This window comes from Leptonychotes weddellii, chromosome 4 (genome assembly GCF_054177405.1).
Source record: "Leptonychotes weddellii isolate Sample4059 chromosome 4, ASM5417740v2, whole genome shotgun sequence".
Taxonomy (NCBI): domain Eukaryota; kingdom Metazoa; phylum Chordata; class Mammalia; order Carnivora; family Phocidae; genus Leptonychotes; species Leptonychotes weddellii.
Window position 1 is genome coordinate 163,249,515 of NC_138372.1, and position 14,690 is coordinate 163,264,204.

The 14,690-nt window shown below is 49.6% G+C and overlaps 2 protein-coding genes across 3 annotated transcripts in view; one reads left to right on the forward strand and one right to left on the reverse strand.

The window, feature by feature from the left end:
- Positions 1 to 14,690, forward strand: part of TG (thyroglobulin) — a 250,852-nt gene that overhangs the window by 163,360 nt on the left and 72,802 nt on the right. The window lies entirely within an intron of this gene.
- SLA (Src like adaptor) overlaps positions 1 to 14,690 on the reverse strand; it is a 34,730-nt gene that overhangs the window by 2,544 nt on the left and 17,496 nt on the right. For both annotated transcript variants that reach the window (XM_081816581.1, XM_081816580.1), the window contains 5 exons: positions 11,340 to 11,439; positions 10,456 to 10,542; positions 7,471 to 7,574; positions 5,102 to 5,233; positions 97 to 229 (listed from right to left, as the gene is read on the reverse strand). In XM_081816581.1, the coding sequence (XP_081672707.1) occupies positions 97 to 229; positions 5,102 to 5,233; positions 7,471 to 7,574; positions 10,456 to 10,542; positions 11,340 to 11,439 (556 nt within the window). The remainder of the gene's footprint in view (positions 1 to 96; positions 230 to 5,101; positions 5,234 to 7,470; positions 7,575 to 10,455; positions 10,543 to 11,339; positions 11,440 to 14,690) is intronic.

Here is a 14,690-nt window from a genome sequence, read left to right on the forward strand (position 1 = left end):
GAGGGCTGTAGCCTGCTGTATTTTCAGCTGTCAGGCTCTCACACAGGTTTGGGGGTGGTCATACATTCATGCAGGACACACACACACACACCCCACCTGGGCACCCTCTTCCAGTCGAAGTTCTTCTGGCGCAAGGTGACAGGCGAGTCAGGGGCCCTCACGGCCGGGGTGGCCGTGCTCTGAGTGAGGCAGGGTGTGGTCAGCACACAGCAGAGGCCATCAGCCACCTCTAAGGAAGGAAGCAGACAACTGGTCAGTGACCCTGGGATGCCCCAGCCAGCGTTGGGTGCAGGGCCTGAGGACCATCCAGTACAGCCCCCTGGTTGTTCACATGGGGAAACTGAGGCCAAGATAGGAAAGAGGCATGGCAGGGTGGAGAGTCAGGTATCCAGTTGCTTAAGAAATGTTAATGTGCCCTGAATATGTACTGTGCTTAGCTCGGAGGAGGAGCACGTGAAGCAGTAAGATTTGCTCCAGGAATTCTTAATCTCAGGAAACAAACTGAGGGTTGCTGGAGTGGGGGGTGGGGTGGGAGGGATGGGGTGGCTGGGTGATAGACATTGGGGAGGGTATGTGCTATGGTGAGCGCTGTGAATTGTGCAAGACTGTTGAATCACAGATCTGTACCTCTGAAACAAATAATGCAATATATGTTAAGAAAAAAAAAAAAGAAGAAGATAGCAGGCGGGGAAGAATGAAGAGGGGGAAATAGGAGGGGGAGACAAACCATGAGAGACAATGGACTCTGAAAAACAAACTGAGGGTTCTAGAGGGGAGGGGGGTGGGAGGACGGGTTAGCCTGGTGATGGGTATTGAGGAGGGCACATTCTGCATGGAACACTGGGTGTTATGCACAAACAATGAATCATGGAACACTACATCAAAAACTAATGATGTACTGTATGGTGATTAACATAACAATAAAAAAGTTAAAAAAAAACCAAGAGATGGAAGTTCCGGGAAGGGCCAATGGGAAGACACCTTCTAGAAACTAGCCTCTAGTTGTGGAAGATAAAGAGGTGGCTGCTCAGCCAGGAAATGAAGAGAAGGACATCTGAATTAGCATAGGTTAAGGATTAAATGGGAAGTGAGGCCATAGCAGCTAGGAATGTTGACTGACTTTCTTGAATCTTTTACCATCTTTGTATAACCTCATGTTGTCATGGAGCCTTTAGAAAATGAAATTCAAACCAGAAAGTGTGATTAGAAAAAAAAAAGATAAAACTGACTACATAACGGTTAAAAAAAAAAAAAAAAAAATTGGCTCCAGGATCAACTACACTTGGATTTGGATTTCAACTACGCCCCTGATTGTGAATCCCTTTGACCCTCTCCGAGCCTCAGTTTCCTGGACCACACACTGAGAGGACAGGCTAACAAGTGAGAACAGCTGACAGGAGGCCCGGCCTCTAGGGTTTCACTCTCGAGCATGGCTCCATCACGTGTGCCATGTGCAAGGTGGGGTCCAAGTCCGAGGAACAGCGCTTCCTCGTGCACAGGTGGCTCATGCATGTGCAGGAAGACAGGAGAATAGAACACGCCCAGAAAGAAAACAGGAAGGAAGAGGGAGCGAGCAGGAGGGCAGGAATAAAGAAAGGTGGGAGGGAGGGAGGAGGAGGGAGTAAACACAGAACAAAAAAGGACACCAGAAAAGGAGGAAGACTTAGACAAAGATAAAGGCAAGCAAGAGAAAGTGGACAAAGGAAAAAATGAAGAAGTATCTCTCTTCTCTAGCCTGGATGCTCATGCACAAAGAGAATGAAAATTAAATAATCCATTGCTTCCCCTCCCCCTAACATCCCTCCCAGGGTCGCTCATCTCCCCAGGATCATCAGGTTCTAGCCTCCACCTCCCATGGCTGTGGGAAAGCTTTGGTTCTGGCTGTGTTCAGACTTTTTTTTTTTTTTAAAGATTTTATGTATTTATTTGAGAGACAGAGAGTGACAACCAGAGAGCATGAGACAAGGGAGGGTCAGAGTGAGAAGCAGACCCCCTGCTGAGCAGGGAGCCCAATGCAGGGCTAGATCCTGGAACTCCCGGATCCATGACCTGAGCTGAAGGCAGACGCCCAACTGACTGAGCCTCCTAGGCGCCCCTCAAACGTTCTTAGAGACAGAGAAAATCCAGTGTGGCTTTGTTCAGGTTGTAGACCCCAGTGCAGGGGGCACGGAGTGGCCGAGGACATGACATTGCTGGCTTGCAGCAGGACAGAGCCCCCTGGCCAGGTTTAAGGGAGCACATTTACTTCTGGCCGTCTCCACCTCCCAACTTATTTAGGGAGCTCTGGGTGCTCTTGCCAAGGAACAAAAGGAGGTTGTAGCTGAAGAAGCAAACCCAGGCTAGCAGAGTGTGGCAGCCAATAATGCCTTGTTTCTTGGTGTTCGGTCTGACTTTCACCGTGAACTCAAATGTCCACCCACACTGGTCGAAAAATGCGAGATTGGACCCTGAGATTAGGGGGAGCTTAACTGGATGTGCATCTGAAATAATGCCCTGTCCTGGGCTGGAAATTGAAACGACCTCCCAGGTTAAGAGGTGAGGGAGACGGAGCTGGACGCAGACTGAAGCCACCAATGCCAGGAGACAGCACGGGGCGGAGGGGGTTTGTGAGAGGTTAACCCTGAGGGCGAGCCAGAATCCCCACAAAGAGTAAAAGGACCAACACCTCCAGCACCCCACCTGAGCTCAGTGCTCAGCTAACCCCCACGCTTCATCTCAGCGCGGCCCCCGCAGCTCTGAGCGGCAGTATTTTTACGCCCACTTGGAGGAGGATCCCTGGGCTCAGGTCACTTGCTCAAGGTCACAGAGATGTGATCCGAACCTGCCTCATCGACTCGGAACCAGATACTTGTTCCGAAGGCAATCCATTACCTCCAAAATGGGGGAGAGAGAGGTCCTATCTGCCTCTGAGGTCTGGACACACTCCCCTCAGTTTCCCCACTCTGTAGAATTTTCCAGAACGCTTATTCCTCTCACACACTTGGGCTCCCAACCACTCTACATTCAGGGGTCCCCCTTTTCAGCCCTTTGCTTTCCTGGCCATATTTGGGGACTTGTGCCCCACCTCCTCTGTCCTCTCAGTCACCACCATGCATGGGATCTTTAGGGACCAGACCTTTACACTCATGGTTTTGTGTTTGGTCCTAACAATAGTCTCATAAGAGGCATGGGGACTGAAGTCCCCATTTTAGAGATGAAGAAACTGAGGCTCCAAGATGTTAATGAATTTTCCCAAGGCACCAGGTAATAAATATAAGCCACCTGGAACACTAAGATGTCTGTTCAGAGCCCTTAGCACAAAATTTTTCTGATTTTGTGTCTCTGTGTAGAATCTGGAGGGAGGTAAAACTGGCCACCTTGTTTCCATTTGGGGGGTCCCCAGGGGCACAGGAAGCCCCTGACACAGTGGCCAGGGACATATTTCTTGGAAGGCAATGCTCTTGCATTGGGGCAAGCCGCTTGGGTGCTCTTGGCCTGGACGCCTCGTGGGTCTCCCAGTCTGTACAATCTTTGCTGGAGCAGCATCCTTTTCATGTTTGCTTTTGTCTATGCAAAACTTATGGTCTCCCCACCCCTCTGATGATTGTTATTAAAAGCCAAATACCACAACCAACCTTTACTCATAATCAGTAAAAGTTGACTATCTCCAGGACTCCCTTCCTCTTTCATTTTTAGCTAAGCTGCTAGGTTTCCAGGCATCAAAGAAGTAACATTTGGTAGCACTTATTTTGCATTTGCCCCATTCCGTAATTACACTACATTAGGGTACATGTTACATGAACAAGCCAGTCATTGCCACCACCTGCCAGGGGGCTGTTCGCATCCACCTTGCATGAACGGGGTGCTGCAGCTGAGAGATGGAGGTCTCTTCCCAATGTCTCCCAGAGCCCGGCTCCGAGCTTGGGCCTGTGTCTCCCAAGAGACCATTCCACCTCTATGTCCTGCCCTTCTTCTCACTGGGCAGGTGTGATAACCCAAGCCCTGTGGGCTCCTTTCACCTTGAAACGCCCTTCAAAACCCCACACCCTGTAGAATGCTAGCAAAGATACCCAGGGGTGTGAGGTCTGGAACCGGAAGTGGGAAGACACATACAACGTGAGAGCAACTTCTTCCTCCCTCTAACAGGCAGGGGAAGGGAGGAGGAAGGAGAAGTCGTGGTCTTGGGGACAGCGGCCAATGTGAGCAGGAGCCCACCTTTACATGTCAGGCCCTCCCCTCAGCGCTTTCCCTCCACCATCCCGAGGATTCCTCACAACACCCCAAGGCACAAAGGTGAACAACAAGCCCCGGGGTTGCCCAGAAGATCTGGGATGTGAACGCAGAGGTTCCAGAGCCAACTTTTTACTATTTCCGCCTTATCCCATGGGTAAAATGTCACCTCCTGACCTGGCATTCAGGCCTGTCACAGTCTAACTCTGATCTCCTCTTTTGACTCTACTCTTCCCTGTCACCTCCATCAAAACCCTCTCTGCTGCTGCCGTCTTGGAGGGCACTCCCCGTCCTGGCGCTGTGGAACCCGGGACCTCCCTCCTGGGCCTGGAGAAGCATCTCCAGGAACAAAGTGCAGCCCCGGTCTTTAGAGCTTGCCAGAAAAGCCAGACTAGGACACAGTTCACTCGGTCATGAGGCAGAGGGACCCCATTCGAGGGAAAGGCCGGCACTTATGGGAGCTGAGAAGATAGGCAGTTGATCCTGACTCCTAGCACATATCAAGAAGGTGGCTTCCTGTTGCCTTGAAGGCTGAGGAGGATTTTGCCAGGCAGGAAGGGACATGAGTGGCATTTCCAAACAAAACCTCAGGGGTTTGCCATTGCAAATATTGAGGTATTCTATTTCTTTCCATCTGCAGGTAGAAAGAGGGTGAGGGTGAGGTCGAGATTAGCTGCATTTTACCTACTTGCGCAGCCTTCGCAGGCAGCCTGTTTTAACTTGAAACCTACAGTCTGCATTAACAAGAAAAGAGCAGATTAAGGGAGCAGGGTGAGAGCCAAGTCAGTCACCTGGCACGAATCAGGGACCCGTGCCTATCCTAGACACAGGCACCACGGGGCAGTTAACCAAGAGGGGCTTCATTGATCTGTCCCCATGGGGTGCTTCTTACCGGAATAGTGATTCACCAGGTCCTCCAGGCACTGGAAGGTGAGCCTCGGGGAGATGTAATACCAGTTGTTCGGCAGGCGAAAGATGCGGTAATGCTTCACCTGCCTGTGTCTCACCGAGAGAGAATAAAAACCTGTGGGAGATGGGGGCCGGGTCAGAGGTGTCCCACGTGGTCCCCGCCGAGGGCGGCGATGGAGAGAATCCCTCAGCCTTGGGATGCAAGGAGAATACCCAGATGTGCACTCCTGCGTTTGGAGGAGCAGCTGCTAGCACCCCGTCTTCAGGGACTGCACTCACTCTGCAGAGACCCCAGGAGCGCGCTCCTTTAGCGGCCCCACCACATTAGCCGCACAGATTTTTAGGTGCACCTGCTTAGTCTTTGCTCTGTGAGCCTACCATTCCAGGTGCTTCCACATCCTCTTCTGGAAAGCCACCACGTCATACCACTTTCTGGTCCCTGCTCCCTCTTGGTTATGCCTTATGCTTGGTTTTCTCAGAAATTTGGAAAAAGGAGCAGCTAAGACTTTTTCTGGGTATCCCTAAGAAACATGTCCAACATGCCATTTCTCCTTAAGCACCATGAAGGTAGTGATGCAGTAGGGGTTAGGAAGGGCAGAAGTTGGGGCAAGCACCTTCTCCTCTCCTAGCCTCGATTTTCCCAAGTGGAAAGTGGGAGACTTGGACCTAGGTGCCTTCTGCTCTGTCCTTTGGGTCCCAGGAGTGCAAACACTCACAAGACAGTGAGTGAAGGACATGAGCATTTACTGAGTCTCTGCTGCCTCTCCGGGCTGCTCTTGGGCTAAGCTGTTTCCAAGTGCTGTCCCCAGGTATGTTACAGATGCAGAAACGAAGCTCCGAGCCCCTGAGTGCTATGGCCAGAGGCACGCAGCTTGGAAATGGCAGATCTGGGGTCTGACCCTTGTCCTGATGGGCATTCCTACCTTTGCCCCAGGCCTGCCCTCTGAAGCCCAACATGCATCTTCCTATAACACTGACAGGAACTGGAAGTATGGTGAGCAGGTCAAAGGTGGCAGGTGGAAAATTATCAGAATTTTGCATACCCAAGGGAGCAGAGCCTGCCACCCGCCCACCCCCAGCCCAGCCCCGGCCCAGCTCGGCTGCAGATCTGCCTGAAAGCGTCTTTATTTTTAGATCAGCTCTGGAACCTCAAGCTGGGTTCCTCCCTCACTTGGCCATGCCAGCTTAGAAGTCCTATCTGAGTCTGGGTCTCCCACCTCTGGGGACTGCCAGGGCATGCACAGGAAATGTGGTCTTTGCTTTGATCTTGTTTTCCCCTAGCACATTAGTTTTTGAGAGAAAAGTTGTTCTTGAATTTTCTAACCATAGGTAGATGGTCCCTGCTTCTCCACAGTAAGGCTGATGCTAATTTTGGTGAAGGGCTCGAGCTCCAAAATGTACTGGCCCTTAGTAGGTATGTGGGAAATACTCTCAGATATTGCATTTCCTCTTCTCTGATATTGAGGATACAAGAAGCAGGCTAAGAACCTGAATGTATCTTTTGTTTTTAAAATGGTGTTATTCTTAGTTAGTCTGGGAAAGCCCTAACTGGGAAGGGTCTTGCTCCTGTGAGTTAAAGTGCTTACCACACCCCAGAAATTGTGCTAAGTACCTTCCTAGTGTCAATCCCCTGTTCTAGGAAAGGGTACCCAGGCTTAGTGAGACAGGTGCCTGTCAGTAATGCATACAGCCAAAACTGGAATTCAGAGCCCTTGTTCTGAACCATGACAAAGAGTCCAGCTATTTTGTTTTCACTGAATTACTTAATGTGTAAGACATAAGGAAGTTGTAACGATAATGATCATAGTGCGTAAGTAAGGGCATACATCTGCCTGTCCTGATTCTCTAAGATGCCTGAATTCATCGTAGGGCACAGTGGAAATCAGTGCTGAAGGTCTCCTGTGTAGCAAGAGCACTATAAACGTAGTTATGATTGCATATGGCACCCCAGATGAACATACTGCCCTCGGAGAAGTAAACGACCCGCCCAAGGCACAGAGCTAGCGAGCGTGGGCCGGGCCTAGTCCCAAGCCTGCTCACTCGGGCCCAGTGCTGCCTACACCTGCTCTTTGTTTTGCTTCCCAGTTGATGGGACATTTCGCAGCGGGAGCCTGCAGGGCTCATTGAGTCTGGCCGTGGCCTCACCCTGCCAGGTTCCCCGCTCCCTGGCTCTGGGCCCCTAGCTTTCACTCTGGCCTCTCCGGGGGTGTGTGGGCTGCAGGGAGCTCACCAGATCGGATGGGTTTGCATGTGTTGTGGGAGGAGGCAAAATGAGCCGTGTCATGAATCAGTCCGGAACAAAACCTGCTGCTCTCAGCCCCGGCATGGATAGGGGAGTCGGAGGCCACTCACCTTTCTTCGTCTCACTCTCTCGGATCATGAAGGAGCCCATCTTCGTGTCTGGCAGCTGGAGCAGCTCCTCTGCCTTGTCTCTGCCCAGCCCTTCAAACAGCCAGCTGGGAAATAGAAGGGAAGGGACGCATGAGTATCCTGAGCACACCTTCCCCCAACCAGGCAGGTGGTGCTGAAATTCAGAGCAAGGTCCAGTTCCTATAAAACTGTTGGGATTCAAAAGAGGTGGGCAATTGGCCCTTCCTCTCTCCCTCCCTCCCTCCCTCCCTCCCTCCCTTCCTTCCTTCTTTTAATCATTCAGATAAAATTCCTGAGTGCCTACCCCACGCCAGGTATTACATCAGACAATGAGGCCACAAAGATGCATAAAATACCTTTCTCATCTTGTTCTCAAATGCCAGCCAGACCGTACCCACTCTGTATTATATGACATAGAAGCGTGCTAAACCTCGATAAGGTACCGCAATAAGGTTTGGCATTTTGTTTAAGGTCTCTGCCTTATATTGTAGCCTCCCCACCGCTCCCTCACCACCCCATGAGGGCAGTGACTATGTCTGTCTGTTTGGGTTTGTCTTTGTGTCCAGGGTATTGAGCTTGGTGTGTATCTGTGAATGAATAAATGGGCACAAGAAAGACACGGTGGTGCATAATTCCACCAACTTAACAAGCCCCACATTGCATTCATTATATTCCCCTCCTATCTTCTCTTGTTCAACATATTTTAAACAAAGTTGTCATTGCACGATGCATTGACACGTGTTTCTGTATTTCTTGCTTTTTTTTTTCACTTAACAGTAAAAAAAAAAAAAAAAGCAGTTGTAACACTGTGGTCCAACTTTCCAACAGAATGTTCACCTTCCATACGACAGCCCACACTCTTGAATATGCTTTCGGAAGCAGCTCCATGCACAAAGGAATCTGTGTTCTAAGGAAGTGGGCACTTCCTCATTTTTCAGAACAGCCTCAGACAGATCCCAGCGTGGAAGAAAATGCTTCGTTAGCACTTGGCTGGACTGTACTCAGAAGCAATTATACCTCCTTTTTAACAGTCTCCGTATTTCAGGGAGTGAACCCTGGCTTTTAATCCATAGGTCTGAACTAGTGCATATGCTGTGGCAAATATTAATGCTTCACTGTATCACAGCCTTTGCTTTCCCCAAGGCACACAAGCGAGGCCTTTTAGCACCGTGGCTGCGAGGCTGTTGTAAGACCATAGACTTATAATCAGATACCGTTGATTTATGTACTGGCCTCGAAGAGCACTTTTTGTGTTAAGATCATGATTCGGCCTAATATTTTAACTACCCCTTTAGTTCTGCACAACATACGCGCTTAGTGTCTGTGACCAATATTCATCCTCCCAGGAAATTCCACTCATAAAAATGAATACAAGAAAAACAATAGCGACAGCCATATATGAATACTAATTATGGGCATTATGCATATTATAGGCATTGAAACCTGATCCTCACATACACCCTCTAAGAAGGATAGTCTTGCCTCCCTTTCACTGATGAGGATACTGAGGGTCAGAGTGAGTAAGTAATTTGTCCAAGTTACTGCATATCAGCAACTGGTAAAGCTAGACTTGCAATGCATTTTCCTCGGACCTCGAATTCCATAACCATTCTCCTGCACCGCCTCTCTTCCTAGTCGATATTTGAAAGACATTTATTGCATCTACTAGAGGGGAAGCTCCAGTGGGCTGTGATTACATCTTACTCCTCCAGGCTCCCCACCACCGAGCCCCTGCCAACATGCGGTACCACATCTTCAACATGAAAGTGTTGATGCATGTTTGCTAAATGAGCAGATGGGTCAGTGACACGCAGCTGACTCGAAAGAGTTACTTTGACTGACATCTCTTTCAGACCATGGCTGTCACAGCTGCTTTTGTCCCACCTCTGCTCCCCTTCATCATCCTTGGCTCAGAAATGGCTTTTGGTATTCATAATCAAAATCTGTGACATTGCAGTTAAATGCACGGAGTTACATTCTGCAAAATACGCAGGCAGTTACCTCTGCTTTCGGCAGGGGTGAGTGTGTAAAGCTGTTATTTCTGGACCCCTCCAAATAAAAAAAAGTAATGCTTCTCTTTCTTCCTTCCTGTATGCCGAGGTCTGGCCTTGGTAGCTTGCCAGATGAGGAGACTGGGGGTCAAGGAGGTGAAGTAACTTTCCCCTGACACTTGTGGGGGGCTCCTACCATGGAAGCCAGGGAGCTGAGCCATGCGTATTCCAGCCCAGGGGTGCTGGTCTCCAAAGCCCCCCATCTGCACACCTGCAGGGGAAGGTAGTGTGCTTGTCTGCTTCTCTCTCATGCCCGATTCTTTCGAATTTCTCCTTTTCGGCCTGACTTCTGCATTTGTCAAGTTGGGTACATAAGTGTTTTGGGCAATAAGTGTTCTCTGTGTTCTGGATAGGATTTGATAAGAATCTAGCTAAGATGTACCAAGTGCTTACTGTAATGCTGGGCATTGTTCCAAGAACTACCCATGTACTATCCACCTCATCATCCTCACAGCCCTGTACTTTGGTCTTACTATCTATTCTGGCCCCTGTCATTCTGTATTGTGATCTCTGTCTGACAGATGAAGCAAGGAAGCCAAGACAGGAGCTGTTGAGGAGCTTGCCCACTGTTGCATGGCCTGCAGGGGACAGAGGCAGGACTGCAACCCAGACAGGCTGACTTTTAGCAGCTGTGTCCCTTTGATCACGGTTGCTGAATGTGTATCGCTATGTGCCAGGAATGCAGCATTGGAGCCGAAAGGTCCAGCTCCCTTGTCTTACTGATGGGGAAACCGAGTCTCAGATAGGGCAGGGGGTTCGCCAAGATGACACCCTTCCTTATGGACTGAGCGAGAGTAAGAGTGACTGTCTGGAAACTTCCTTTCCACGGTGCCACACCGGAATCTCTCTGTACATTCTCAGCCATCACTAACATCAATATCATGCTTCGTAGATGCCATTTCAGAAATGTACTCACCCGTGGTAAACTCTGGCCACACATATTCCAGGAATATAACTCTCTCGACCAGTGCTAAGGGAAATGGCTTTCCACCAGCCCCCTTCGCTGGAAGAACAAGAACAGACAGGAGAGGGTGGACGGGTGAGTGGCAAAGTGAACTCATGAACAGAGTAATCAGATTTAACCCGGGCCACGTAAGGCCGTTTCTTTTTCAAACCCACCATTGGCCAAAGTTCTCCATATGAAACTATACTTTTTAAGTGTCTCCCTCATTCCAAGCTAACCAAGAACCCTTCCCACATAGCTGGCACTAGCCACCTTTTGGGGATTCACAGTGAGTGTGTCAGAATTGGGGGCTTTTTAAAACCAAATGTTTACTATGCGGAATTACACCCTGCAATATAACCAAGATAGTTTGTCTGTATCAATGAGAATCTAAGTAAAAGGAGCTTAGAGCCCCCTATCTGTTCTATAGCCCATTTTGAGTCATGGAGAGACAGCAGGATGGAAGGCAATACTTTCTGTTTATCATCAGAAGCTTTCTTAGACCCCCGGGTCCTCCTGCCTGAGCCCCCACTGCACTGGTAGAAAATATCAACACTGCATGGGTGGAAGACGAGACCAACGTGGGAAGCAGAAGTTGGACCGTAAAGGGTCTCAAAAGCCAAGTTAAGGAATTTAAATTTAACCCACCAGGCAATGGGGAACCACTGAAGACTTTAGAGCACTGGCGGTATTAAAAATTAAGCCCAAGGATCTGCTGTATGGGCCAAATTTCTCAACTCAGAATAGGACCAGGGCCCGAGTGGAGTTGGACAACTATAGCTAAAATCTCACGATTCCCACTCAAATTGAGTTCACCCTTTTTAAGGGATTGTGAAACATTTGGAAAGCCAACTCACTCAGAAATCACTCGTAGTTTCTCCCCTCGGCGGAATATGGGGGGGCTGATGTCAGGAGATGGATAATCACTCAGCACGGCCAGGAAGTCGCTATCCAGTCCTGGGGAAACAAAGCCAAGGTGTGTTCTCCTTCACAGGGAACCAAAAGGCGACCCACCCCGGGGAGGGGAGGGCCAAGACGAGTCCCTCCTGTGGACTTCTCAGCTGGAGATACATGACTTGCTTTGGAACAGCAGTTTATAGCAGGCTCTCCTCTCCTCAGGGATGGTGGCACAGGGAGCTCGAAGGAACCCCAAGGTCGGTGATCCCCTTCCATTTGCAAGCCCACCTTGGCCCTGACATTCTCCTCTGAGAAGTGGGGATCCTGAGGTCCTTGAGCTGGAGTCACAAGATCTGGCTTGAAGGTTTGCCGCTGTGTCTACTGATCCCTGTCATCTTGCCCAAGTCCCCAAATGCCTACCAGCCTCAATTTCCCCATCTTTAAAGTGGGGCTAATGCTACCTCACTGCAGGGTCCATCTGGAGATGAGATGAAATTATGCAGCAGTGCCCCATGAATGATAAGGGGCCATAAAAGCTTCTTTTATTATTACCCTCCCTGGGGCCTGTGGGTCCCCATAGTTCACATACTGGGATAGGGTGTGTTGCGATTGGGCTACATGAGTTCTGAGGACCCGCCGGGACTCAAAGACTCTAACTCTGAAACTCCCCAAAGCACTTCTTCTTTGTAGGATATAAGGCACCATGCTGGGGGTCTATTTAATAGGGACTTTGGGGTAGGGGTGGGAGAAAAAGTAACTGCTTTTCATCATATGTACATTGAAAGTAATTCTAGTGACATTTTGAAAAGGAAAGCATTCTGTCTGGTTCATGTGAGTACAGCTTACTGTCAGCTAGAGAAGGAGTGATAATATGTGAATTCACTTTTTGGCACTAAGCAAAATCCTGTTTTATACAGCCTTAGCGGTTTGCTGGAATTTGGGTGCATTAGATGCGAGGTATAGTTTTTGGGAAATAATATACCTTAAGAATGGGCTGATTCAGTACCTGTTTGCTCTGATGTTGGGTTTATCCCTCCATCTGCTGGCTGGGCATCTGAACTCAAAATTCTGGGTAACTTACCATGTATTCATTCCCTCAGCAATTGTTCATTGAGTATCTGGGCCAAACATGGTGAACAAAGCAAGCCAAGTCTGCCTGCTCAAATAGAGCTCATGTTCTAGAGAATCCTTAAATAATCATGGGAAGGGTCATCACCCGCCCCCTTCACCCCAGGAAAACCAGGAGAAATCCCAGCACTGGGGCATGGCAGGCTTGGTGGCCCAAACTGGCCACTTTCTGGGATCCAGACACCCCCATGCTGGGACTTCTAGACCCCACCCCTTACAACTCCTATGTCCGGGACTCTGTGGCTCACCAGTGCCCGGACAGAGTAAACCCAAAGATAGCTTCAGGAGTAGAATGTGTGAGAGTGAATCAGAAGCCACTTATCACCATGCAACAGCACATTCAGATATATTGTTCATTTGGGGAAGCTGAGCCACAGACAATAAAGCAGATGAAAGCAAGCATTTTTAGGCGTGAAATGGAAACCAAAGTGATTCATGCTGGCTGAAGTCGCTGAAAGGAGTCAGGCCTCATGAGAAGGAGCAGGGCCTGGCCAGGGAATGGTTGACCCAGCAGAGCCTCCCTGGAGCCTACAGAGACCCCTCCCTCCCATTCTGCTTTGCTAGATTTAAAAAAAAAAAAAAGGATTCTTTCCTTGTGTAGCCCAGACCCCAGCTCAATAGCAGGAGGCAGCACTGCAGTTGGACTTGAAGCCAGAAGTCCCGAGTTCTGATAAAGGGTGGATCCAGATTTTGTGAGGCATGAAGCTCATGCAAATTTGGAAATCCTCTTTAAGAAAAAGAACAGAAAGGAAATTGCAAATACAAAACTGGGTATAGTCCCTAGGAAGCTGAGGTGCCCATGAAGGGGGGCCCCACACAGAGGATCTGGTCAGCTTCCCAGTAAAGCGGGCTGATTTTGAGGCTGACTTTGCGCTCTGAGTGTGGCTGCATCCTTCCCCTCTGCGGCCTGCTTTAGTCTGGAAAAAGAGGGGTTGGAAGACACCTTCATGATGGAAATCTGGGTTAGTGGTCCCAAATATGAAGGAGCCGCTTATTAACATGGTCTCCACTGCTCAGGAGCAGTGTGACGAGCCGTCGTGTTCTTCTCAATTTGCCGGGACGCCGGGTCCTCAGAGCCCACAGACAGGCTGCTCCCTCTGCCAGGAAAGCACCTGCTCTCCCGTTTCTCATCCCTCCCACCCCCCCACCACCCACCCCCACCCCCCCGCCCCGGGAGGTTTGTCTGGTGCTCTTGCTTTACCCCCACCTCAGGGTAAAGCTCTAGGCTTTTCCTTTGAAGCAATTACCCAGGTTGTATTCTGGAGTTTGCAGGACTCCCGGGGAATGAGTGTGAACTCCACAAGGAGCTGTCCTCCAGCCCCCGCCCAGATCCTACTGTCCCATCTCCGATGCTCAGGGCAGGTTTAAGGAATGAAGATGAGGAGACATCCCTGTGCTACTGGGCTCTTAAATACTGCCTAACGCAGCCCAAGGGAAGGAGACCTGATTTGTGGCAGCAGCATGGTGGGCGGTCATCGCAGAACCAGCCCCTTGTGAAAAACAAGGCTGGAAGGAGAGGCACAGCTTTTGCTGTCTGCGACCATCACAGAACCTTGAAATAGACCCTGTGTCTCTGCGGGGGTTGGGGCTTTGATGTCTGCTTCACCGTGAAGACTGTGAAACAGAACAACCGCCTCTCCTTACTTTAAAAACAGAAACAAAAACCACGATCCCATTATCAAAACAATTGTCTCAATAGCGGAAAGAGGCTTCAGGGGCTGGAGAATTTCAATTTCACAATACCAGCGTGGAGCTTCCTGTGGAATTTCCGTAATAGTGATGTTTTTACAGCTATAACACTTCCATGTCGCTGAGAAAGCCTCGAGGTGGGGCTTTTGCTTAAAAGCGATGGCCTTGGTGTGGTCCTTCGCGAGGGATTTCATGTGCATTCCTGCCACCTGTCTTACCAGGCCCTGTGGTAGCGTACACGCAAAGTAGGAAAATCAAGTTCACTCCTAGAGCTTGAACACACTGTCAGGTCCCCCTGGAGCCCCAGGTTTTGGGGAGAGCTGAGCCCTGGAATTAAATCAGATAAGTGATTGGCCTCGGGGAGAGGCACGGACCGGATTATCGCAGATTTAAGATAAGGAAACAAAGCGAATGAAGAAGTGTGTCTCGCATAGGCAAGAAACCCAGAGAGATTTTTCAGAAGAGAGAATGGGCTTTGGAATCAATCAGACCTG